Genomic DNA, 26,928 nt, shown 5'->3' on the forward strand with positions numbered 1-26,928 from the left:
CGTGACGTCACAAAGGGCGGGGCCGCCGGGCGAGCAGAGGGAGGGACCAAGGCCGAGAGTCCCCTAGTTACGCCAGTCACACTCGGAGAAGCGCTAACGGGACAGCAGTCCAGGCCAATCGCAGTCAGGCCTGCGGAGGCAGCGAGACTAGGGTGGAGACTTCGGAGACTGCAGTTGCAGGTGGGTGAGCTCTGGGGTCTGAGGGAGGAGTGGGATGGCAGCGCCTGGTGCTGGGGGGCCCGCGGAGGAGGGGACCCCCGGGGCTTCGGCCGCCCCTCGGATCGTCCGTGTGCGGGGGCGAGGAGGGCTGTCGGCGGCGGGGAGCGCGCCTCTCGGGGCCCCCGGAGCTGTGCCCCGCGGCGGCCCCGACCTGCCCTCCCCGCCGGCCCCGGGACCCGTTGCTGCAGCCGTGCGGCGGCCCGGGTGCTGGGGGCCCTAGGAGCGGCGGAGCCCACTTAGCTCAGCAGCCTTCCTCGGGCGCTCGGTGCCTTCGCTCGGTTGTCTTGCCAGGCCTGACCGAGGACCGTCCTGATGCCTCTGGGGGCCTCCTGGGGACCTGGGGGGACTCTTCTGGGGAAGCCCTCGTGACCAGAGCTCCTGCGGGTACTGGCCTCTGCAGAGCCGTGTCAGTGCCCAACTTTGCGGTAGATGAAATGCCGGCCGCTGAGATTGAGCCGGTCCCCTCCGTCCTTCAGCTGCCAGGGAACGTAAGCCGAGGGCCAGCAGTAGCAATCCACACAGTGACCTAAGGATTATTTCCACCCTCTTTAAGATGGCTTCTATTCTGTTTTTTATCTATGCTTGTTTCCGTTAACTTTTCCTGATACCATGAGCCCCTTCCAGTCCTTTGCAGGTAGGCGGAATTCCGAACACAAAACACAAATCCTCAAAGGGATGTAATGTAAATTAGTGCCTTGATAGATCAGCTTGGGTAATACTTAGAAAAGCCTGTGTCAGGGGCCTATGTAAGATGTGCTTGCAACCTGCAGAGAGCTTACAATCTGGCAAGGCCGAGAGAACATGTACCAAAAACCCGCAGTAAGTGACAATGTGAAGGTACGCAAAGTATAAGGCATCTACTAATACTCGTATCACCAATGATCACAACTCCGTTCTCCACTTTTAACTTTACGTATCTGAGCATCATATAATAACTTCTCCATTCTTATTTTCGAGCTGATCTTTATAATTTCACTCTTCTGTTTCCAAAACACTTCTAAGTACATTGTCACATGTCCTGTGCAGTAGTAATTATTGTTACCGATGGAAAATTTGAGATCAGAAAGAGAAATTTGTGGAATTATTTCAACACAGGTTTAGGAATTCACAGTTCATTCTTTTAGCATTGAACTAAGTAAGCTCTGTGTGTCATCTATAGAGCCTCGTATAATGTACTGGTTATTTGTACTTGTTCTCTCTCCCTAGAGTATTCTCTCCTCCCGTCCACATTTCTTGTTCCTCTGTGTCATTCAGGGCTCAGCTCAAATGTCATACCTAAGAGAATGTCTCTGTACAGCAAATCGAAAAAGCTCACTCTCCTCACTCCCTTCCATCCCCAAGCCTGGTACTATAGTAGACATTCTTTTTAGGTTTGCTTAATGGAATCCCCTCCGCTGTCTACTTTGTAAATTCTTACTTGTCCTTCAAGGCTTACGGCAAACCCGACCTTTTCTTAAGGACAGCCCCAGAGTTTTTTGTGTTTTTTTTTTTTAATATTCTCTATTTAATTCATTTGGCAACTATTCTTATACTGCCTTATGATATTTATTATCCCAAATTATCTCTATGTGTTATCTTGCAAATTAGAATGTAAACTACTTAAGAGGGAATTTAATGCATACCTTACCTTTTACAAATGGTATACAAATGTTTTGATGAACTTTTACAATAGATTTTACTCCTTTTACAAGCTAACACTGGTATTTATATTGTCTACCTTTAATACCCTCATTTTTTTTCTTGAGGAAATATAAAGTGTGCCAAAGTATATTCAGTAAGCCCAGACATCTTATTATGATAGTTTTATTGCACTGGTCAGGGGAAAAAGAGGACTGAAGTGTTAGAGGTTCAGCAAGTTTGTGAGTAATAGCCATCTTGCCAGATCCTCTCTCTCGCTTCTTGGTGGGATTCTGAGAGACCTGTGTTCTTTTTTCAGTTCCACCACCAGTTATCAGTTATTTATCTTTGGGTAAATCACATAACCTCTCCCAGGTATCAATTTCAGTGGAAAAGCATCAAATGAAATCCTCTACGTTTCACTGATCTGTGGGGGAGAGATAATGTTCATTAGCTTCTTATTGGGTCACAACTTAAACTTTATTCCATTGCAAAGCTTACCTCTTTAAGACTTTAATAAATATTTCTTTAATTCTACCAGTTACCCAAGAAAGAAACCTTGCTACCTTTTTTCCCCTCAATTTGCATATCCAATCTATTCTCCGTTCTGTTGGTTCTGCTTCTAAGCTAGAGCTAAAATCCATCTATATTGCTCTATTTCCACTGTTAACACTCTGGTCTAAACCACTGTCATGTCTCACCTGCAAGACTGATTTGTTTTCTAGCCTGCAGGAGAAAGGAGAACATTGTTTTCCGAGTTCCCCCGGCTATAAACACTCCTGAAGCAGCCTGTCTTCAGAGCTAGGTCTCCAAGTCCGTGCCCTTAATCACTGCACTATATGGGCTCCTGACTAGACTTGGTAGGAGAGGCCAGCAGGATAGGAATCCTGAAGAGTGTTGTGTCAACAGCAACTAGAGATGCGTATTTCAAGAAGGGGGGACTAGTAAGCAACATAAGTACTCCTCAGAAGTTAACTAGAACGTGGAGAGAGAAGTTAGCATTTGACTGCCAGACGAGAGCGCAGTGTGGTGACACTGACTTAGGTTGTAGGGTGAGAGAGGACTGGACAGTAGTGGGCTCAGATGGCCACTGGACGGAAAGCTACTCCAGACTTTCTGGGTCGGGGAGTGGAAAAATGGGATGGTCACTAGAGGATAATGAAAGTTCAAAGGACAGATTTTTTTGATGTTTAAAGGTGGGAGATACTAAAATGTGTCCACTGATGGAATCTGTCCTTGGAGTGGGAGAATGTGTTGATGCAGGAGAGGGAGTAGTTGTGTGGGGGTGTGTGCACTCACACTAGTCTAGAGTGTATTCCAGAGTGGAGGACCCTTTCTCCCCTGTTTTTGGCTGTATGCCCAGTATCTAGAATAGTGCTTGCCAAAATAATAGCTACTCTGTAAACTTTCTAATATTTGTTGAATAAATGAATAACTTGGACTCCATTTCTCTTACCTTTTTTTAAAAATTAATTCTTCACACATCAGCCAGAAAGATATTTTAAAAAAATAAATCAGATCACGTCACTGCCCAATGCAAAGTCTTCCATGATTTCAACTGCACTTAGAATGGAATTCCAGCTCCTTGTGGCCTATCGGGTCCTGCAGGAAGCGGCACCTGCCTTCTGTAGCCCTACCTCCCCAACACGCTTCTCTCGTTACCTTAATTCCAGTAATGCTGGCCTTCTTTCATGTCCTCAAACTGAAGGACTCCTTCCCACTTTAGGGCATTAGATATGATTTCTCCCCTAGCTTCTTACCTTGTCATCATTCAGGTGTCCACTTAAATGACATTTTCTCAGAGAGACGCTCCTGGATATCGTAGTGAACGAGAACAAGAGCTTGGGAGCCACACCACCCTGTTCCAGGTCCCTGCTACCTGCCATATAATCTTGAGCACGTTGCGTAAGGTCTCAAAGCCCCAGGTCCCCTTCCTACGAAGTGCGGACAGTAGCAGTATCTGCTTCACACGCTATTGTTGAAGATGAAGAGTGTATGAAGCACGCAGTACAGAGGAAGCCCTATCTCAGTGTTACCACTGTTACTCCCGGAAGCTGAAATCCCCATTGTTCATGTCTATTCCCATTTCCCAGCTGTTTCTTCACAGTATTTGTCACGATATCTAATCTGTCAGTCTTCCTCACCAGATAGGAACCGCCAGGAAAGCAAGGATCCTGTCTGCCTCTCTCCTCCATGCTCTCCTGTCTAATTCCGTACCTGGCATACAGTTAGCAGTCTGTGACAAACACTAATTAGAATAGGCCAGAAATCATGCTCTATTTTGAAACTCCAGTGACCAAAGTCGGATCACCGGAAAGCCTGATGGAATCAAAGCCCAGACCAGTCACGCGCGGCCTTGGTTGAATATTGCACTCCTGTCAAGTGGCACATGCATTTTCTGTCATTACTTTGTATCAATCTCGTCAGACATGACGGTTGTACTTTTAATGACTCAATTATTTAATCAGATTTTAATGGAAGACATTAAAAGGAAGAACACGACAACAGTTTTAAAAATTGATTCAGTGTTTTGAGCACGAAGGAGTTTTGTTGAAGCTGAGAGGCAGTCAATAAATACACCATTGTTTTATGTGCTTCAAAGAAAGAAAACGCTATTTTTAACTACGACACAACTCCTTATCACTTGGTACTTTTCATACTTAGGCAAAGCCCTTTTAAAACTTTCGTATATCCCCCTTGTACACTCATAAAAAGAAAAACATAAGCAAAATTAGCTGAGATGCTCTTAAACTTTTTCACATTCAGAGTCCAGTGCTTCGAATTCACTTTCAACTCAGAATCTCAAAAGTCCGTGTTTTTCTACATAATATCATTCTCTGTTACTAAGAGCATTAGTGATGCATCATTTCTTAAATGATATTCATTATTATCTCCAGGGCTGTCTTTTAAGACACGGATACCCATTCTTCACATTTTGATGCACAGTTTGATGCAGATAGGGACAAATAGGTCATGTCACTACCTGGCCAAAAGCAAGTATAAGACACCTGTCAATTTCAGACATGTTTATGTGAAAAAATGCGTCTTAAAGTTACAGGAATATTATATTGAATTTGCAGAATATTTGTAGAAAAAAATTGCCAAGATTTAAGATTTGTGTTAACAATAATGTTGCTAAGTACATGTTATTACAGCGCTCGCTTCGCCAGCACATATACTAAGTACATGTTATTACTGAGTTAACCATTAATATTGATATACCACCTGACAATATTAACTTAATATTCATGATATGATTTAAGCATAACAACAATACAGTGTATTGGTATGTCCACTTTGCACACAAGGGAACTAAAGCCTCAAAGAGCCTCCACATGGGTCACAGTATAGTGACGGGCCATTTAGGACCCTATTCCTACAGTTCCAGGTCCTGAGTTCTTTGCTGTTTGCAAAATACACTACTACTACGAGTACAGATTTACTCCAACCAAATTTAAGAAATGAAGATTTCAGCTTGGATTTTTCATTCTGTATAGAATATATATGGCAGGCTTTATCTTTTAACAGCCTCATAAAAGTGAATATCATATATATTTGAGAATACTTATTTGGGGATACTTAAAAAAAATTTTTTTTAAGATTTTATTTATTTGAAAGAGAGAGAGAGAGAGAGAGAGCGCGCACACACAAGCCAGGGAAGAGGGAGAGGGAGAAGCAGACTCCCCGCTGAGCAGGGAGCCCAATGCAGGACTCGATCCCAGGACCCTGAGATCATGACTTGAACTGAAGGCAGATGCTTAACTGACTGAGCCACGCGTGTGCCCTGATACTTAAAATTTTCTAGTAAAGTTTGCTTTTTGTTCTAATATTTATAGAAATAAGGATTACTTTATGCCTATATCAATGGGTTCAATGAACAATAAGCCTCAAAAGTGACTTAATCCAAATTAAACAAATTAAATAAGATCCAAAGTAAATACATATTTTTAACAATAATAAAGTTAATTAAAGTGTTTGTGGTTGAAGTTTCTTAAATTTACTTCAAGACTTATGTCGCTATGTATGTACAAGAAATACAGTTTTTATCCTTTTGAAAGTCCCAGGTTTGAGTACCTTTTAGCTTTTTTGTTTTACATTCAACTTCTTTTTTAAAAAACTAGGAGGAATGGGGCACCTGGATGGCTCAGCCCGTTGGGCATCTAACTCTTGCTTTCGGCTCAGGTCATGACCTCAGGGTCGCAGGCTCAGGCTCCACACTGGGTGTGGAGTCTGCTCGGGGTTCTCTCTGTACCACTGCCCCTCCTGCTTTTGCTCACTCTCTCAAATACACAAATAAATCTTTAAAAAAAAAACCTGCGGAACTACTTACACTAAAAAAGAAAACAATGTTTTCTTTGCAATTTTTAAGTGTTTTGAACAAGAACAAAACTGGGATATCAAAATAGTTTCTAAATTGAATTTATATTTCATGGTCTTTAATTTTTATTTTGAAATAATCACATATATACAGGAAATTACAAAAATACTATAAAGCGCTCCCATCTGCCCTTCACCCAGTTTCCCCAAGGCTACATCTTACAGAGTTATTGCCCAAAATAAAAATCAGGAACTTGACATTGGTGCAGTCTGTGGGGACAGTCCTATGTCATTTTATCACACGTATAGATCCCTGTAACTAATCAAGTCACAGATTATTACAGATCACTGCAAACGTCTCCCTGGTGCATTCCTGCCCCCAACCCCCCACCACATTCCTCAGTCCCTGGAAGCCACTAATCTGTTGTCCCTCTCTATCATTTTGTCATTTCAAGAATGCTATATGACCTTTTGAGATTGCCTTTTTTCACTCATCATAATGCCCCTGAAATTCATCTAAGTTGTGCTGTACATGAGTGGTTTGCTCCTTTTTAATGGTGGGTCGTATTCCATGATATGGAGGTCCGACAGTTTGTATACGCAGCCACAAAGTGAGCGGCATTTTGGATGTTTACAGTTTTTGACCATACAACTACAGGTGCTATGAAAAATCAGATACAGATTTGTATTTCTCTAGGATAAATGCTCAGATCAGTGACTATTGGGTAATATAATGTGTGTTTAACTCCCCCCATTTTTATTGAGATATAATTGACATATAAACTGTGTTAGTTTTAGTTGTACAACATAATGATTTGATGTTTGTAAATATTATGGAATGATCACCACAATAAGTCTAGTTAACATCCATCACCTCACAGAATTTTTTCTTGTGCCGATAGCTTTTAAGATTTACTCTCATAGCAACTTCTGAATATCGAATGTAGCATTGTTACCTGTAGTCATCATGCTGTACATTACAGCTCCAGAACTTCTTTCCCTTATAACTGGAAATTTGTACATTTTCACCTGCTTCACTCAGTCCCCCATCTCCTCCCCCCTCTAGCAAACAACGTGTTCTCTGTTTCCATGAGGTTTTTTTCCTTCAAGATTCCACATATAAGTGACATTCTACAGTATTTGTCTTTATTATTTCACTTAGCATAATGCCTTCAAGGTTCATCTATGCTGTCGCAAATGGCAGGATTCCTTCTTTTTTTATGGCTAATGCTCCATTGTGTTTGTGAGTGAGTGAGTGTGTGTGTGTGTGTGTGTGTGTGTTTCACATTTTCTTTATCCATTTGTCAATCCACAGACATTTAAGTCGTTTCTTTATCTTGGCCATGCTGCTGTGAACGTGGCAGATGGATACCTCCTCAGGATAGTGATTTAGTTTCCTCTCAATTCATACCTAGAAGCTGAATTAGTAAGATCATATTGTAGTTTCATTTTAAAATTCTGAGGACCCTCCATGCTGTTTTCTATATTGGTTGTACCAGTTTTCACTCACACCAGAAGTACACAAGGTTTCCTTTTCTTCACATCCCCAACAGCACTTGCTATCTCTTATCTTTTTGAGAAAAACCATATTGACAAGTGTGAGTTTGCATCTCAGGGTTTTGATTAGCCTTTTCCTGACGATTAGTGACACTGAGCACCACTTCATGTACCTGTTAGCCATTTGAATAGCTTTCGGAAAATGTCTATTCACGTTCATTGCCCATTTTTAATTGGATGATTTGGAGTTTTTTTGCTATTGAGTTCTAGAAGTTCCTTATATATGTCGGGTATTAACACCTTATCAGATGTGCAGGTTGAGAATATTTTCTCCCCATCTGTAGGTTGCCCTTTCATTTGGTTGATCACTTATTTAACAGTGCATTAGTTTTGTAGTTGATGTAGTCCCACTTGTTTATTTTCTGTTTTGTTCCTTGTGCCTTATGTTTCATATCCAACAAAAAAATTGTTGCTATTACCAATGTCAAGGACCTCATTCCCTACTTTTCTTCTAGGAGTTTTATGGTTTCTGGTCTCACAGTTAATTCTTTAACTGACTTAATTTTTGTGAGTGGTATGAGATATGGGTCCAGTTCCATTCTTTTGCATGTGAATATCCAATTTTCCAGGCACCATTTATTGAAAAAACTGTCTTTTCACCATTGAGTATTCGTGCCATCCTTGTCAAATAACAGATGACCATTTATGTGTGAATTTACTTCTGGGCTCTCAGTTCTTTTCCATTAGTCCATGTGTTGTTTTAATGCCAGTGCCATTGATTACTATACTTTGTAATATAATTTAAAATCAGGAAGTGTGGGGGCACCTGGGTGGCTCAGTCAGTCAAACATCTGCCTTTAGCTCAGGTCATGATCTCAGGGTCCTGGGATCCAGCCCCACATCAGGCTCCCTGCTCAGTGGGGAGTTGGCTTCTTCCTCTCCCCTCCCCCACCACCCTCTTGTGCTCTCTTTTGTGCACGCTCTCTCTATCAAATAAGTAAATAAAATCTTTTTAAAAAATCAGAAGTGTGATGCATCTAGCTTTGCTGCTCTTTCTCGGGATTACTTTGGCTTTTGGAGGATTACTTTGGCTGTGTAGATAGTTCTATATGAATTTTAAGATTACTTTTTCTATTTTTATGAAAAATGCCTTAGGTATCTTGATAGGGATTGCATTCAATTTACAGAGGGGTTTAGGAAGCATGGATGTTTTAATAATATTAATTCTTCCAATCCATGAACACAGGGTATATTTCCATTTATTTATGTCTTCTCCAATTTCTTTCATCAGTGTTTTATAGTTTTCAGTTTATAAATCTTTGACCTACTTGGTTAAATTTATTCTTAAGTATTTTATTGTTTTTGATGCTATTGTAAATGAGATTGGTTTATTTTTAATTTTAATTTGTTAGTATATAGAAAGGCTACTGATTTTTGTATGTTGATTTTGTATCCTACAGCTTTGCTGAATTCATTTATTAGTTGTTACTTTTTTTTTTTTTTGGTGCAGCTTTAGAATTTTCTGTATATAAAATGTCATCTGCAAACAAAGACAATTTTACTTTTTTCCTTTCCAATTCCTATTCCATTTATTTGTTCTTCTTGCCTCATTGCTCTAGCTAGAACTTCCAGTACTATGTTGAATAGTGGTGAGAGTGGACAACCTTCTCTTGGTCCAGATGTTAGAGGAAGAGCTTTCAACCTTTCACCATTGAGTTTGATGTTAGTTGTGGGTTTGTCATATATGGCCTTTTATTATTTGAGAATTCTATGCCCACTTTCCTTCTATGTCCAATTAATTGAGAGTTTTTATCATGAATGGATGTTGAGTTTTTAAGTGTTTTTTCTGTCTCTTGGGATGATCATATGATTTTTATCTTTTTATTAATGTGGTAAATTACATTTACTGATTTGCATATGTTCACTCATCCTTAACTCCCAGGGATGAATCCTAAATCATCATGGTGTATTATCCTTTTAATATGCTGTTGGATTAATTTTGCTAGAATTTTGTTGAGATTTTTTGCATCTATAGTCATCAGGGATATTGGCTTGTAGGGTTTTTTTTTTTTTTGTTTCTCTTTTTGCTTTTTTGTCTTCTTTTTGTAGTGGCCTTATCTGGCTTTGATATCATGGTAATGCTGGCTCAGTTGGTTAAGCATCTGGCTTCAGCTCAGGTCATGATCTCAGGGTTCTGGGATCAAGTTCTGCATCAGGCTTCTTGCTCAGCAGGCAGCCTGCTTCTCCCGCTGCCTGCTGCTCCCCCTGCTTGTGCCCCCCCCAACAAATAAATAAAAAATGAAGTAAAATATAATAAAGTAAAGCTACAGGGAGTCTCTTGTAGGCAGCATATCATTGGATCTTGTATTTTTTATCTATTCAGCCATCCTGTGTCTTTTGATTGGAGAATTTAATTCATTTATGTTTAAATTATTAATAGGTAAAGACTTACTATTGCCATTTCATTAACTGTGTTCTGTTTTATAGATACTTTGTTGCTTCTTTGTGGTTTGATGACTTTTTGTAGCAATATTTTTTCATTCTTTTATCATAATCTTTTATGTGACTCTACAGGGTTTTCCTTGTTGGCTACCATGATGCTAATGTAAAATATATTTATAACATTCTATTTTAAGTTGGTAACAACTTAATTTTACTAACATATAAACTTTAAATTTTTACTTCTCCCCTCACAGTTTAGGTTATTAATGTTTCAGTATATATATATATATATATTTAAGATATGTTTTTAAGTAATCTCTGCACCCAAAGTGGGGCTCAAACTCACAACCCTGAGATCAAGAGTCATATACTCCACTGACTGAGTCAGCCAGGTATCCCTCAGTTTACATATATTATATATTATGTCTCCAAAAATAAATTATTATAGTTATGGTTATTTTTAATGTTTATTTTTTAACTTTTAAACTAGAGTTGTAAATGAATTATATAGTCAAGAATACAATTACAATATTAGAGAATCTAATTTTGACTGTATATTTACCATTATGAGTTAGTTCTACAAACATTCATATATTTTTATGACGTTAATTAGCATCATTTTATTTCTTCTTGAAAAACTACCTTTAGTATTGCTTGTAAGGCAGATGTAATGGTGATGAACTCCCTTAACTTTTATTTGTTTGAGAAAGTCTTTACCTCTCATTCGTTTCTGAAAGACTACTTCACCAGCTATACTATTCTTAGTTGACAGTTTTTGTTTCTCTTTCAGTACTTTGAATATATCACCTCATTCTCTCCTGATTGAAAAGTTGCTATTGAGAAATCTGTCCATAGTCTTATGGGAGGGGAGGAGGTCCCTTGTATGTGATATGTCACTCTTTTGCTGCTTTCAAAATTCTTTGTTTTTGACTTTTGACAATTATAATGTGTCTCTATGTAGCCCTTTTTGGATTCAACCTATTTGGGGTCTTTTGGGTGTCATTACTCTGATATCCATTTCTCCCCTCATGTTCAGGAAGTTTTCAGCCATTATATTTTTAAAATACTTTCTGTCCCTTTTCCCCCACTCTCTTCTCCTTCTAGGATTCTTACAATGTACATTTTGTTCTTTAGATGGTGTTCTATGAGCCCCATATGCTTTCTTTACTCTTTTTAATTCTTCTTTTTGCTGTTCTGAGTGGATAATTTCACATGCCCTATTTTATAGATCACTAATTCTTCTGCTTGATAAAATCTGCTGTTGAAGTTCTCAACTGAATTCTTCACGTCAGTCACTGGATTCTTCAACTATAGGATTTCTTTTTTGTTTGTTTCTATTTATTTTTTTTTAAAGATTTTATTTATTTATTTGACAGAGATAGAGACAGCCAGCGAGAGAGGGAACACAAGCAAGGGGAGTGGGAGAGGAAGAAGCAGGCTCATAGCAGAGGATCCTGATGTGGGGCTCGATCCCATAACACCGGGATCACGCCCTGAGCCGAAAGCAGACGCTTAACCGCTGTGCCACCCAGGCGCCCCTGTTTGTTTCTATTTCTTGTTGAACTTCTCATTTTATTATTTTCCCCCTAATTTTGTTTGGTTATTTGGGTTTTCTTGTAGTTCACTGAACTTCTTTAAGAGAAATAATCTGAATTATTTGCATACAGTTCATAGATCTCCCATTTCTTTAAGGTCAATTATTGGAGCTTTATTACTCTCCTGTGGTGGTGTCATTGTTTACCTGATTCTTTATGATCCTTGATTCTTTGTGTTGGTATCTGCACATCTGAGTAATCAGTCTCCTCTTCCACACTTTATAGGTTCTCTTCTCCAGAAACGGTCTTTCACCGGTCAGTTCACTTTGGTTCTGGACAGGTCAGCTGGCAGCATCCTTGGTCAGGTGGGGCTTGCTATCAGGGTTTCTATTTGGGCAAGGCTTCTGCCTGAACTTTGAGGTCAGGCTGGGTGCCTCTAGCTGAGAACAGTTGGTTCCTGCTAACGCAAAGCTATGGGATGGGCTCTGTGGCTGCACAAATTCTCTGGTTAAATTTCCTACTCAGGCAGGACTGGGTGCTATACTCAACAGCTAGGCAGGGCTACAAATTTGCTTTCTTGCCTGAGTAAAGTTGTAAAACAGGCTCCATGACCCTTTAGCCTGATGGTTGGGGACCTGAATCCAGCAGAGCTGCCCACCAAATTCCTTGTTCAGACCATACCACCAGCTTTGCTCTGCAGATGGAAAGAGCTGCTGGCTTGGCTCTCTGCTCAGGTGCTGTTGTAAGTTTGGCTGTAGGTTGGGCTACATAGCTTTCCAGGCATTCTGGTTAGGCTTGCTCATTGGGCAGGGCTGGAGGCTACCTTCAGTGCCAAGCAGAGCTTCAAATTTGCTTCCCAGCCTGGGCAAGGGCTGTGTAACAGCCTCCACAGCCAGTTAGACTTGGTAGTCAAGGACATGAATCAGGCAGAACACTTGAGGACCTTGGCCTGATGCAGTCACCAGCTGGGTTCTGCAGATGGGCAGACACCTGGTTAGGTGCTCCTCTCAAGTGCTGCTGAGCTGCTCAGTTTCCCGGATGCTCTGGTCAGGTTTCCTGGTGGGGTGGGGCTGGGGGCTGCACTCAGCAGTAAGCTGAGCTAAGAATTAGCTTTCCTGCCGGGCAGGGTGGCAAAAACCGGTTCTAAAGTCAGCAGGGCTCATTGTTTGGGGCCTTGAATCAGGCAGAACTGCGCACCAAGTTCCCTGGTCAGATGGAGTCACTATGTTGTGGTTAGCTTTTTAAGAAACTTCCAAATAATTCCTGTTAGCAACATGTGAATGATACAGTGTCTCTGTGGCCTCTCAATCATTTGATGTTATCAGTATCTTTTTATTAGCCATTCTAATGGATAGGTAGTGCTATTTCACTGTGGTTTTAATTTTTTTATTTCCATGACTAATGATACTGAACATGTCTTCATGTGTTCATTTCTGTATTTTCTTTGGTGAAATATTCATGTCTTTTGCCCATTTTTAAATTGAATTGTTTGTTTTTTTACTGATGGATTTTGAGAATTCTTTATATATTATAGATATTAATCTTTTATCAGATTTCATTTGCAAATATTTTCTCCCAGGCTATAGATTGCCTGTTCATCCTCTTAACAGGGTCTTTCACAGAGGAAATGTTTTCAATTTTGATAACATTCAATTAGCATTTTTCCTCTGTTTTATGGATTGTTCTTTTAATATCATAGATCTAAGAACTAATGACTCTTTGTCACAAAGATTTTCTCCTATATTTTTTCTAAAAGTTTTACAGTTTTTACATTTTACATTTAAGCCTATGATCCATTCTGAGTTAATTTTTGAATGAAATGTGATATTTAGATTGAGGTTCACTTCTTTGTTTTTGAGTATCAGTTTGCTTCAACACTGTTAAAAGATTTTCTTTACGCTATTGAATTGCTTTTGAATTTTGGTCATAAATTAGTTGGCTTTACTTGAATGGGGCTATTCCTTAATTATATATTCTGTTCCACTCATCTATGTGTCAGTCTTTCACCAATATCACACAGTCTTGATTAATGTAGCTATGTAATAAGTATTGAAATCAGTAGACTGATTCTTCCCACATTACTATTATTTTTCAAAATATTTCACTATTTTAATTTCCTGTCTTTCCATATAAATTTTTTGAAATATCTATGTCTGCAAAAAGATCTTACTGAGATTTTGATAGGAATTGTGTTAAACCTATATATCAGGATTGGAAGAATTGACATCTTTACTATGTAGATTTTTCCAGCTCATGAACATGGCATAATCTCTCAATTTATTTAGCTCCCCCCACCCTCTCTGTTATTGTAAATGGTATTATATTTTAAACTTCAGTTCCCATGTGTTCATTGTTGGTTTAATAGAAAAACCATTAATTTCATATGTTGGTCTTATATCCTGTGGCACTGTTGAACTCACTTATTAGTTGTATGAATATTTTGTAGAGTACCTGGGATTTTCTACATAGACAGTCTTGTCATCTGTAAATAGAGAGGTAGTTTGTTTCTTTCTTTCAAATGTATATACCCTTTGTAGAATTTTCTTGCCTTAGTCTGCTGGTTAGGACTTCCAGTACTATGACGAATAGTAATAGTAAAGGTGGATATACTTGCATTTTCATCATCTTAGAGCAAAAGCATTGTCTCTGCCATTTAGCATAACATTAGCTGTGGATTTTTAAACAGATGTTCTTTATCAAATTGAGGATGTTCTTCTCTGTTCTTTGTTTGCTGAGAGGTTTTCTCATGAATAAATGTGGGATTTTTCAGTGGTTTTTACTGTGTCAGTTGATATGATTATGTGATTTTTTTTTTCAGTTTTCTTCAGCAGTGGATTACGTTGCTTGATATTTGAATATTGAACCGTCCTTACATCCTGGGATAAACCTACTTGGACTTGTGCATAATTCCTTTTAGATACTGCTGAATTACTTTTGCTAATTTTTAAAAATTTTTATCTATATTTGTGAGGGATTCTGATGTGTAGTTTTGGTTTTATCTTTGTTTTTGTATTGTCTTTGGGGCACCACAGTAGTACTGACTTCATAAAATTACTTGGGAAGTGTAGCTTCCTCTTCTATATTCTGGAGGAAATTGTATAGATTTGATATTAACTTTTTAAAAAAAACATTTGGTAAATTTAATTTCCCTAATAGTTACAGGGCTGTTCAAATTTTATTTCATCTTGAGAGAGTTGTGGTAATGTGTGGGCTTTTTTGAGGAATTAGTTCATTTCATCTGCCCTATTAAATTGTTACATGTGTTGTTTATAGTATTCCTTTCCTTTCCTTCTCATTATCTTCAAGGTCTGTAGTGTTTCCCCTATTTCATTCCTGATATTAGTGATGTACATCTTCTCTCTTTTTTTTTTTTTTAAAGATTTTATTTATTTATTTGACAGAGATAGAGACAGCCAGTGAGAGAGGGAACACAAGCAGGGGGAGCGGGAGAGGAAGAAGCAGGCTCATAGAGGAGGAGCCTGATGTGGGGCTCGATCCTGTAACGCCGGGATCACGCCCTGAGCCGAAGGCGGGCGCTTAACCGCTGTGCCACCCAGGCGCCCCACATCTTCTCTCTTTTATTCTTTGTCAGTCTTGCTAAGGTTTGTCTTTTTTATTGAACTTTTCAAAAAGTAAACTCTTTCATTGATTTTTCTCTGCAGTTTTCTATTTTCAATTTCATAGATTTCTGCTCTTTAACATTTCCTTTCATGTACCTTTATTGAGTTTATTTTGCCCTTCTTTTTGTAATTTCTTGAGGATAAAGCAAAAATTATAATACTGCCTAATGTAGATATCAGTGTATGTACGGAATTATTTAAAACAATTATATAAAAAGGATATGAGGGATTGTAAAGTGAAGTAAAAGAGTGTAAAGTTTATACACTTTACTCACGCTGGTAAAATGTGGTAAAATGTGTCCACAAGTATTGTCATAATATGTATTATACACACACACAGACACACACACACACACACACACACACACACACGTAATATCTAGAACAACCACTAAAAAGTTCATACAAAGTGATACACTCATAGCCACTATAGCCAAATCAGAATGTAACTCTGAAAAAGGTTCAAGTAACTCACAGGAAGGCGGAAAGAAGAAAAATTTAAAAATTAAAAACAGAGGAATCACAGAAAACAACCAAAAAGCAGACCTAAGTATTAGTGTATCAATAATTGCACTAAATATAAATGGTCTATATACACCAAAAGACAGAGATTAGAATAGATTTTTTAAAAATGATCCAACTTTATATACTTCCTATAAGTCATTCACTTCAAATAGAATGATAAAAGTAGGTTGAAAGTCAAGGATGAAAATAAATATACCATCCAAGCATTAATTAAAAGTAAATAGGTGTGGTTATATTAATACTAGACAAAGTGGATGTCAGCAAGGAAAATTATGAGGAGGAATAGAGGAATATTACATGTTAATCCACCAAGAAGTCATAGCAGACCTAATTGTCTAGGTACCAAACAACAAAACTGCACAATATGTGCAGCAAAAACTGACAGAACTGATAAGAAAAACAGACAAATGTACTGTTACAGCTGGATACTTTACTACTTCCCTGTCTTAAATTAATAGAACAAGAAGATGGTGTTTAGAATCTAATCAACGTTTGTAGAAAACTCCACCTAACGAAAGAACACACATTATTTTCAAGTGCCATGGAACATATATCAAGAGTAACCATATTTTGACACACAAACCTGAAATGACTTAAAAGAATTGAAAACACATAGACTTTGTAATTGCTCATTGAGGCATCGCTGTGAAGGCTACTTTAAAATTCTTGGTAGATAATTCTGACATCTGTGTCATTTTGTTGGTGTCTTTTGATTGTCTTTTCAACTTAATCTATACCTGGTTTGGGATATATTAGACATTATGTTATAAGATTCTAGATCATATTTAAATCTTGTGTTTCAGCCTTTTTTGACACTTCTCTGTTGGGTAAGGTCACCACCTTGTTACTGCTAGGTTGGGATGGAAGTCCAGATATTCCACCTCACCTCTGTGGACACCTGGGAGAGGAAGGCTGCTGGACAGAGTTGGAGTTAAAGTTTCCCCTCTCTGCATCCTCAGATACCACTGTGGCTGGGAGAGGGAAGGGCACATCATTACTGCTCCCCACGTGGTCCCTACTGACATCATGTAGGGTGGCCTTCAGGCTTGTTATATCATGTTATAACTATAAAAGTTAAGAGTCTCTCACCATTTATTTGCCTATCAATGTTTCCCCGTTAACAGATGGAAGTTTTACCATATGGCATTGTTCTCTGATTTATCGATTTAAAGGCCCAGAAAGATTTGCTTTGTGACATAGACAGAGATGCCAAATTTAGACTGTTGTAATCATTTATCAAAATTTGCCTCCCTGCTGCCACTTTCTCCTCAGTGTGTTAACATGCTCAGGTTTCTCCCATCTCAAACAAAAGAAAACAAAATTTCCTAGAATCCACCTACTCTTCAAGTCCCTACCTCACTGAACTTCTTTAAAAAATAATTTATACAAATTGTGTCTGTTATTCCCTCTTTAAGCTACTGTAATGTGGCCTCTCCTCACCCCACCCCCAAATCATCAGTGATGTCTTCTCAGTCCTTACCTTACCTGACTTTTCCTCAGCTTTGGATGATGTGTAACTACTCCCTAGGTGAAATTCTCTTCCTTTGCTTTCCACCACCTCTCCTACTTTTCCTCCATGTGTGTCCCTGTTCTTTGTGAGTTCTTCCTTAGCCATAGAACTTTGTCACCTGTGTCTTTTGCAAATTGTACTTTCTGCTATATTTTCAGCTCATTTAGACCATCACCTGGTAGGTAGCTGGCCATACACAAATAATTCTTCAACTAAATGGTCTATCCCTTAAGGTTAGTTATCCTCGGTGTTCCATTCTTGGCCCTCTTCTTTACTAATTTTATTTCTTTTCCTTGATTGACTTTTTTTTTTTACCCATTTTTGTGGCTTTGATTATCTTGTGGATTGAGTTCCCCTATCCCCTTCATAAACCTTCCAGCACCCTTTCTCTTTGATAGCACTTATAATTATTATGATTAAATAAAGTCTACATATACAAAAGTATTCACACCAAGTTAAGAAAACAGAAAATTTCAGCTTCTCTGCTTGGCCATTCTATATTGAGTAAACATGGCAGGCTTGAACTTACAACAACTTCACCAAATGAATACTTGCATATAATGCAAATATATAAATTTGATACTTGAAAGTTTCTGCTAAGTTGTTTTACATTACTAGTCACAGAAATAAAAATTACCGTATACATATATCATTGGGTTCACTTTTTTTTTTTTTTAAGATTTTATTTATTTATTTATTCAACAGAGATAGAGACAGCTAGCGAGAGAGGGAACACAAGCAGGGAGAGTGGGAGAGGAAGAAGCAGGCTCCTAGCGGAGGAGCCTGATGTGGGGCTCGATCCCATAACGCCGGGATCACGCCCTGAGCGGAAGGCAGACGCTTAACCGCTTAACCGCTGTGCCACCCAGGCGCCCCATTGGGTTCACTTTTGACCTGTAAACTATGAGCCTCAATAATTGATTTAATCCAACAAATTACTTATTTATACTGATATTAAAAAGTACTGTAAACCATTCCTCCCTTAATTAAACATTGTACAGGAGATCTTAGATACTTCTGCAGTAAAATAATAATAATAATAATGTCTATAAAAACAGGAAAGAAAACAAGCCCCATTTTTACAAATGATGTTATTTTTATGCAGAAAACACTACAGAATCAACAGATAAATACTTAGATTAAGAAATGTGCTTAAGTTACTGGGATTAAAATTCCTATGCATTAACTAAAATAATCCTATTTGTTGTAATAGACACATCTCAGTGGCTTAACATCATTTTATTTCTTATCCAAAAAAGAAAACAAAAAACAAAAACCAGTGTTTGGATCTTTTAAAATTACCATTACTCGTGGCAGTGAATGCATACCTTAGACAGTAAGCTCCATGAGAATAAGGGCCACATCTTAGTCATTTACTGCTGGTATTTCTAGCAGAGTGATCTTTCTAAAATGTAAATCCATGGTGTAATGCCTCTCCAACTTAAAGTCCTTCTAAATATTCCTCATCACCTCTAGAGTGAAACCCAAGCCCCGCACAGGGTTGGTACGCAGCTTTGCATGGACCAGTCCCCGTTTACCACTTCAGCTTCATCTGCTCCATCTCTGCTCCTCAACATGGTGTTTCTCCCAAGGGGCTGTGATAACTCTTTCATCCATGCCTCTGCACTTACAGTTTTTTTCTCTCGGAAATGTCTTTCTCACCTTCTTTGGTAATCATCTTTTTTTTCTTTAACAACCCAAGTACCATCAGAATGTCTTCCTCTATCCTCTCCCCTCTCTGCTTTCTCTGCTCCGTCCTTCCCACCCCTGAGATCAAGTCTGAGCTTTGTCCTTCCTTCCTGCCTCCATAACACTCTTCATATCTACTAAGATGCTCACTTGTTACTTCTTTCTCTCCCCACCAGCCTATGAGCCGGCAAAAGCAGGGACCCTGTGACTTCTTTATCTTTAGATGCCAATGCCTGCACAGGTGTGAAGCCCAAAAGATACTCAATAAAAGTTTACAGAAGAGGGAAGATCGGAGTGGACGCAGTTCAAGTGAGAATGTTGAGAGATTTATCTCACAGAGTGGCAGTAAAGGGTGAAGAAAAGGTAGTGGTTTTAAAATAGATATGCCTGGTGACGGGGGACGTCCCAGTGCCTAGCTCGGGGAATACAGAGGCCATTCATCGCCATTCATCTTGATGGGAAATCCAAAGAGAATGGAATTATGGCGAGGGGATCAGAATGATATATTACTTAAACTTTGCTAGTTTCCATTGGTAATTATGACATTAAAGAATTGAAAAATAGAGATATTTTTAATGCCCAATAAAATATGTATTTTAAAATTAAAATTAAATTGTATGTATAGACACACACACATAATCATATACAGAACGGAAGTGATGTGAAACGAGTATTCAACATCTAACCATATCTCTCCCTGACTAAATGGCTTGGAGGCCAAGGTAGTAATTTCTGCTTTATGTTGTCCCATGGGGATCACAGAGTCTTGTCAGCACCAATAATCCTAAACTTTGAGATAACTTTTAAAAACCAAGAAGAGTCTAAGATTCTATGAGATAAATGTATCTTCCCTTCAGTATCTAGCTTCCTCTATCAGAGGGATTTAATACACATATAAATGGATGAGGATTTAGAACATTCCAAAGGGTGTGTAGGCTACGTGGAACCACCAGTTCTGTGGTTCTCTGAGGCAGGACGTGGAGAGACCCTATGTTGCCGTTACAGATTACAGATGCTCCAGCCCATCGCTAGACTTGAGAAACAGACCAGGAGATGTGCCCTGGTCTCACTGTGTGCTTGAGAAGATGCTGTGATCCTTTGTACAGCAGTGAGTCATGTCTGTCTGTCTCGTATAGATCACGCTGGTTATCCACTCTGTGTACCATTTTGTGTATTGTACACACTGCCTGGCCTTTCCCTTTCAATACTCCTTCCCAGCATCATGGAGTCAGTGAGAGAGACTGGCTCAAGTCTCAACCAATGTGTCTTTCTCTCCCCTGATCCCCCTAATCCTGGCACTCCGGATAAACTACATTACAGTGGTAGCTCTTGTGTTCAACTTTTCTCTTATGCCTTAGGACTTACCAGAGACTGCTTCTCCCGTTCTTCGCCCCACCACTTCATTATGCATGTAAACCTCTTGATTAGTATCAATTAAGGGATTTCCTTGGCTTTTATGTTAAATTGTTAGTAGAAAATAAATACTTAATTCCACTTATTTAGCATATACTAAATGCTAAGTATGTATTATTTTTACCCTTCTGAACAACACAACTATAGACAGGTACAGTTTATCCCTATTTTATAGAAGAAAAAAATGAGAAGGAAAGACTAGAAGCTCCTTGCCTCAACTATACCCCAAGCAGGGCTGGAGCCCATCCGTCCGATTCTGAAGCCCTGCTCATCCTACTACCTCTCATTACATCACTCCCCTGGGAAGGTGGATGATTTATAGTTACTAGAAAAGGTGGAAAAAACATCCATAATTTTAAAAACAGAGTTTTACAAGTGACTTAAGAGGCATGCCTTGTGAAGTGGGGAATGACTCTTGCAATGGCAGTCATAGTAATTACTGTGTACCCCACTCTAACTTGGGGTTATATATTCTTTTCCATCCTAGGTCAGATGTTATTAACATTAAGTAAAGATTTGTAGTGTCGTGGTGATTAATTTATTATATCAACTGAACTGGGCCATAGGGTTCCCAGACATTTGGTCAGACGTCATTGGGGGTATTTCTGTAACGATGTCTCTAGATGAGATTAACACTTAGATAGACTGAGTGAAGCCGGTTGTCCACCCTAATGAAGGTGGGCCTCGCCCAGTCAGTTGAAGACCTGAAGAGGACAAAACTGCTGAGTATGAGAAAACTTACCTGAGCGATGAGTTGAGACAATCATTTCCTGCCTTTGGACTGAAACTAAAAAATCAGCTGTTTCCAGGTTTCCAGGCTGTCAGCTTTCAGACTTGAACTTATACCCTCAGCTGTCCTGGGTCTCCAGCTTGCCAACCACAGATCTTGGGAACTCCATAATTTTGTGAACCAGCTCCTTATTTTTTGTAGATACATACACACACACACACACACACACACACACACACACACACTCTACATGTACCAGTATATGTGTGTGTACGTGTGTACAGAAAACGAATAGGCATGTAGCCTATTGGTTCACTGGTTCTGTTTCTCTAGAGAACTCTGACTAGTACAACTGTTTCCTGCCTGCCTTTTCTTCAGAACTGCTCCCAAGCCTCTCATTATTTCTCTCCCCCTTCATGACACCCACTTCCATTATGTCTCCCTACTTATAGCTGCTTTAGAACGCTGCTCACAGAATCACTGCAGGGAACTTATTTTTCCAGTAACACTGCCAGTCACATCCTATTACCCTGCCCCACTTGTACTCTGTCTCTCTTCCTCCCACGGATGTGTGTACACACTGCCCTACACGCAGTACATCAGCCATCCAGTGGGACTTCCTGTGATAATGACAATATTACAGATTACTGCTGTACAATGTAATAGCTACTAGCTGTATGTGATAGTGCACTTCTCCAGAAAAACAGAACCAACTGGAGAGATGAACAGACAGATTTACAATAGGAAGCTGACTTCTGTGATCATGGAGTCCGAGAAACCCTGAGATCTGCAGCAAGCAAGCTGCCAGGAGAGCCAGCAGGAGAGCCAGCAGGATGGTGACAGTCCTGAGTCTTAGTCCAAAGGCAGGAGAAGCCTGATGTCCCAACTCCAAAACAGTCCGGCAGACAGAAAGAATTCTTTCTTTCTTGGCCTTGTGTTCTGTTCGGGCTTTCAAAGGGTTGGATGAGTCCCATTCACAAGAGGGAGGGCACTAATGTTGATCTCATCCACAAGCACCCTCACAGACACCCCCAGAAATAATGCTTAGCCACATGTCTGGGCACTCCATGGCCCAGTCATGTTGACACATGAAAGTAACCATCACACTATAACATATGACTACTGATTACTTAAAATATGGTTAGAGCAACCAAAGAACTCAATTTTTAATTTGATTTAATCTTAGATAATTTGAATTTAAATAGCGATACATGGCTTATGATTATTGTATTGGACAACATGGCAGTAGATGGTCTCAGTCCTAGACAAGAGCTCTAATTGATGTTTCAGGACCATTCAGACTGCTTCTCTGTGTATAGCTTCCACCTGGGCTTGAAACACTCCCTCAGGAAGAACCAAGCCACCGTGTAAGAAGCCCAACTACCCTGAGACTGCCATGCTGTGAGGATGTATAGGCTAGCCACAGGGAGAGAATGTGTTGAGAGAGAGACACAGACAGATAGCGACCCATCTGTTCTAGCCATCCCATTTGAAGCATCAGAAATGTGAAAAAAGGAATTATATTGGACCTGTAATCCAGTCAGGCCTTCAGATGACCAGCCAGAGCTGCCATCTGACTCTAAGCACATGAAATCCCCAAGCAAGAAGCTCCAGCTAAACCCACAGAACCATGAGAGATAATAAATTGTTGTCATAAGCCACTAAGTTTTGGGGTGATTTGCAAAGCAATACGTAACCAGAATAAAAACATACTAAGGAAATCACGGTTCCCTATTTCTCTGGCTCCCCTAGTTCCCAATTTCTTTTCCTTTCTGTTTCCTACTTCCTTGCTTTTTGTTGGGGTAAAGTTGTATGCATAGAACTGAATTTGGGAAAGTCACAATGATATGGCCTTCAACTATCTTGGATTTCTGATCTCATGTTTAAAAGGCCTTTTTAAATAAAGTTATACTGTTTTCCATCCTGCTTTCAAATAGGCCAACTTGGTTAAAAAAAACAAACAAAAACAGAGAGACAGAGAGAGAGAGAAAGAGAGAAAAGACTCAAGCAAACTCGCAAATGAGAGGGGAGAGGTAACAACCAACACCACAGAAATACAAGCAATTATAAGAGAATTTTAATGAAAAACTATGCCAACAAATTGGACAATGTGGAAGAAATGAATAAATTCCTAGAAACACATAGATTACCAAAATTGAAACAGGAAGAAACTGGAAACTTGAACAGACCAATAAGCAGCAAAGAAATTGAATCAGTAATCAAAAAATTCCAGACAAACAAATGTCAGGACCTGATGGCTTCACAGGTGAATTCTACCAGACATTTAAAGAAGAATTAATACCTATTCTTCTCAAACTATTCCAAAAAAACATAAAAGGAAGGAAAACTTCCAGATTCATTCTATGAGGCTATCATTAACCTGATAACAAAACCAGATAAAGAGTCCACTAAAAAAGAGAACTACAGGCCAATATTCCTGATGAACATAGATGCAAAAATTCTCAATTAAATACTACCAAGCCAAATTCAACAATATGCTAGAAAAATCATTCACCATGATCAACGGGAATTTATTCCTGAGTTTCCAGGGTGATTCAATATTTGCAAATCAAAATATGATACATCACATCAATAAGAGAAAGGATACAAACCATATGATCATATCAATAGATGCAGAGAAAGCATTTGACAAAGTTCAATATGCAGTCATGATAAAAACCCTCAACAAAAATAGGTTTAGAGGGAACATACCTCCATTAATAAAGGCCATATATGAAAAGCTCACAGCTAATATCATCCTCAATGGGGAAAAATGGAGAACTTCCTCTCTAAGGTCAGGAACAAGACAAGGATGTCCACTCTCACCATTTTGATTCAACATAGTACTGGAAGTCCTAGCCACGGCAATCAGACAAGAAAAAAAAAAAAAAGGCATCCAAATAGGTTAACTTGGACCAGTGCTTGCCTTTTTCTTCCTTACTAAAGGCCATAACTAGTTAATATGGTCTAACACTCTGGTCTTTTTCAGTCATTTATCTCTGAAAAGTTGAACCTTGGAAAAACATATAGCTGTGCTTCAAGATGAATATTTTAACATCTGCTTTGCTGCTAGAAGAAAATGGATGGGAGGGGACAGGGATGTATGGGGTACACAGCCATGCGATAACTACTGTATAAATAATACCTCTTACATGTAACAAGAGTAGTCATGTAGTGAGATCCTATGTGAGCTACACATACAACTTATAAATTGTACTATTTGACACAATTCTATAGCCTTGAATATTATCCTTCAATTTGATAATACTTTTTATTCTAGTAAGCTCAATATCTATAAAAATTCGAAAGAAATTTATTATTAAATGTCATGGAAACAAATGTTTAGAACAAGGTTTACTATGTTATAGTTGTTCTGAGTGTAAATGACACTAAACAGATTTTGGATCTGAAATGTCATCAGGACTCACCACAGCAGTGATTTTTCTTTTCTATTCCAGTTCTAAGGACAAAGGGAATTGGCTATGGATAATTCGTATCATTTCAATCAACGAAATTCATGTAATGGGCTTCCATCTGAGAAGAAAAACAACTTCCTTGTATCCGAAGATCATGGACAGAAAATCTTAAGCGTACTACAGAATTTTAGAGAACAAAATGTCTTTTATGATTTCAAAATAATCATGAAAGATGAAATAATCCCATGTCATCGCTGTGTCTTAGCGGCATGCAGTGACTTTTTCAGGTACTTCACCTTGTCTGTCTATGCCTCAGATTTTGTGTTATCTATTTTTCATAACTACTGAATGTCTCCCCTACAGGAGCGTGCAACAGTAATTTTTAATTCTTAAAATAAAAGCTAATTAGAACCTAGATTAACTAGTGATTTTTGAATATGAAAATTTAAGACTACCTTTTTTAATAGTTTAGGTCTTTCCAGGTCAGCATTTTCTAAGGTTGTATGGAACACTGGTCCCTTGAAATGGTCTGGAAAAAAACTGTTTTGATCTAGAGTCAGTTTTGTTTGGGGGAGTTCTTGCACTGTATTGTTTAGAAAAAGAGGAGAGGACAGATGGATTAAAAAAATGGAAGTATAATTGAAAGAAAATGAGTCTGAGAGGAAAACCGAGTTCAGTCAGGTATCCATGGGTTATACAAGGGAGAGGGACTCACACAGAGGATTTCAAGATTTCTCCTCTCTTTGACAAAGGTATTCCTATAGGGGAAAAGTACCTCCAGGAGCATTTCTGGAGAACACCCAACTTGTTCTGATTCTACGCAACCTTCTGAATAGAACTTGGTTCCCCCTGTAGATCATTCTGCAGGGAATGTCCTAGTCATGACACTGTTAGAACCCCCTGTGGTGACAGGGGGTTTCTGATTCTGCAAGGGTAAGTGTCATACACATGACCTTAGTACTGCAGTAACTATCGAGGTCATACCATCCCGTGAGGCCTCTTGGTCAGACACACAAACCTGTCTTGGTGACATCCTGGCCTTCAGCCCTCCCAGTCATACTGCAAAAAATTTAATCCTAACTGCAGTATTTGCATTATGTTCAGTTTTAGAAACAATTTTTATTTGAAATAAGCAGGATTTAAATCTATACTAAAAAAATTTATAAAAACAGAGTAAGATTTAAGATATAAATATACTAGATGCAAGTTAACTTATACTGATTTTAATCCTTAATTAAATCCCTGTTTTACTACTAGCATCTGATTAGACCTCATCCCTGTTGCTCTGGAGTGAATTAGCAAAAGTGTATTGATATTCACTACTTGCTAAACTCCTGTTCCTGGGGGGGCTTCCTCCTTGAGTGGCGAGCAGTGGCTCAGTGCTGTGTCCCACCTCACTGGGGATGTGGAAGCTACACCTTTGCCCTACCCAGACGCTAGTTCTTTCTCTGTTCTTTTCATGTCTTCTCTCGGGTAACCTAAGCTATTCTTCCAACTCCACTGGGGCCCTCTCTGTCCCTGTGCTCTGCCACTCTATGGTTCCACCAGTTTCTCCTCAGCTCTGTTCCACTGCAGGTTTTCTTCCTAGTGGCCCTACCTGACAAGTGATCTCTTCCTGACAAGAAGCTGGATGCTCTAACGGTTAAGCACCTGGCCTCTTAATATGCAGGCCCTATATTTAAATCCTGGTTCTGCCACTAATCAGGTGTGACCTTAAGCAAGTGACTTAATTTCTTCAGGCCTCAGGTTCCTTATTTGCAAAAATTAAGATAATAAATGAGAACCTAACTTGCAGAGCCATTATAAGGGTTAAGTGAAGTAATGTATATGTACTGATTAGGACCCTGTCCGCTACATTCAACTAATTCTAGATACTATTATTACTATTATTTCCAAACCTAGCAAAAAATGGGCATAATCTGGTACAAACACACTGGTCGATTCCCTATCATGTTAACAAAATAAGAAGTCAATGTAAGCGTTTGGATTGGCAGCCCTCTACTCTTCATGTACAAGTTATTAGTTAAATGTATCTGCACATAATTTCTGTCTACAATATTTTGTTCAACCTACTCTTAACTTTTATAGATCTCCTTTAAATTTTTTAAAATTACTGTTAGAACAATATATTTTTAAAATTTTCCCCCTGCTTTGAAGTAACACAAATGGTACTTTTACAATGCCCTAGAGCCCTTATTATATATAGTATTTTACTAAAGGAATACACAGTTCATATAAAAATATATGCAAATAAAGACTGAAATTCTATAATTTACACTTTTATGTGATGAGGACACTAATTCATAGTATTTGTGTCATCAAATTCACTGGAGTACTGGGAGGAAAAATATAAAATATCAGGAAAGTGTACAATGCACGAGAAGTACACTTTATAATG

General features: G+C 38.9%; 1 protein-coding gene across 8 annotated transcripts in view; it reads left to right on the top strand.

The window, feature by feature from the left end:
* Positions 1-88: 88 nt before the first annotated feature.
* The window catches only part of KBTBD3 (kelch repeat and BTB domain containing 3), a 36,672-nt gene continuing 9,832 nt past the window's right edge, over positions 89-26,928 (top strand). For all 8 annotated transcript variants that reach the window (XR_005835095.1, XR_005835092.1, XR_005835093.1 and 5 more), the window contains exons 1-2: positions 89-180; positions 24,573-24,817. Coding sequence is in view for 3 of the 8 variants with exons in the window: in XM_040631272.1 (XP_040487206.1) it covers positions 24,597-24,817 (221 nt within the window). In the remaining 5 variants the exon portion in view is untranslated. The remainder of the gene's footprint in view (positions 181-24,572; positions 24,818-26,928) is intronic.

The sequence above is a fragment of the Ursus maritimus genome, unplaced genomic scaffold (genome assembly GCF_017311325.1).
Source record: "Ursus maritimus isolate PB19 unplaced genomic scaffold, ASM1731132v1 scaffold_16, whole genome shotgun sequence".
Taxonomy (NCBI): Eukaryota; Metazoa; Chordata; class Mammalia; order Carnivora; family Ursidae; genus Ursus; species Ursus maritimus.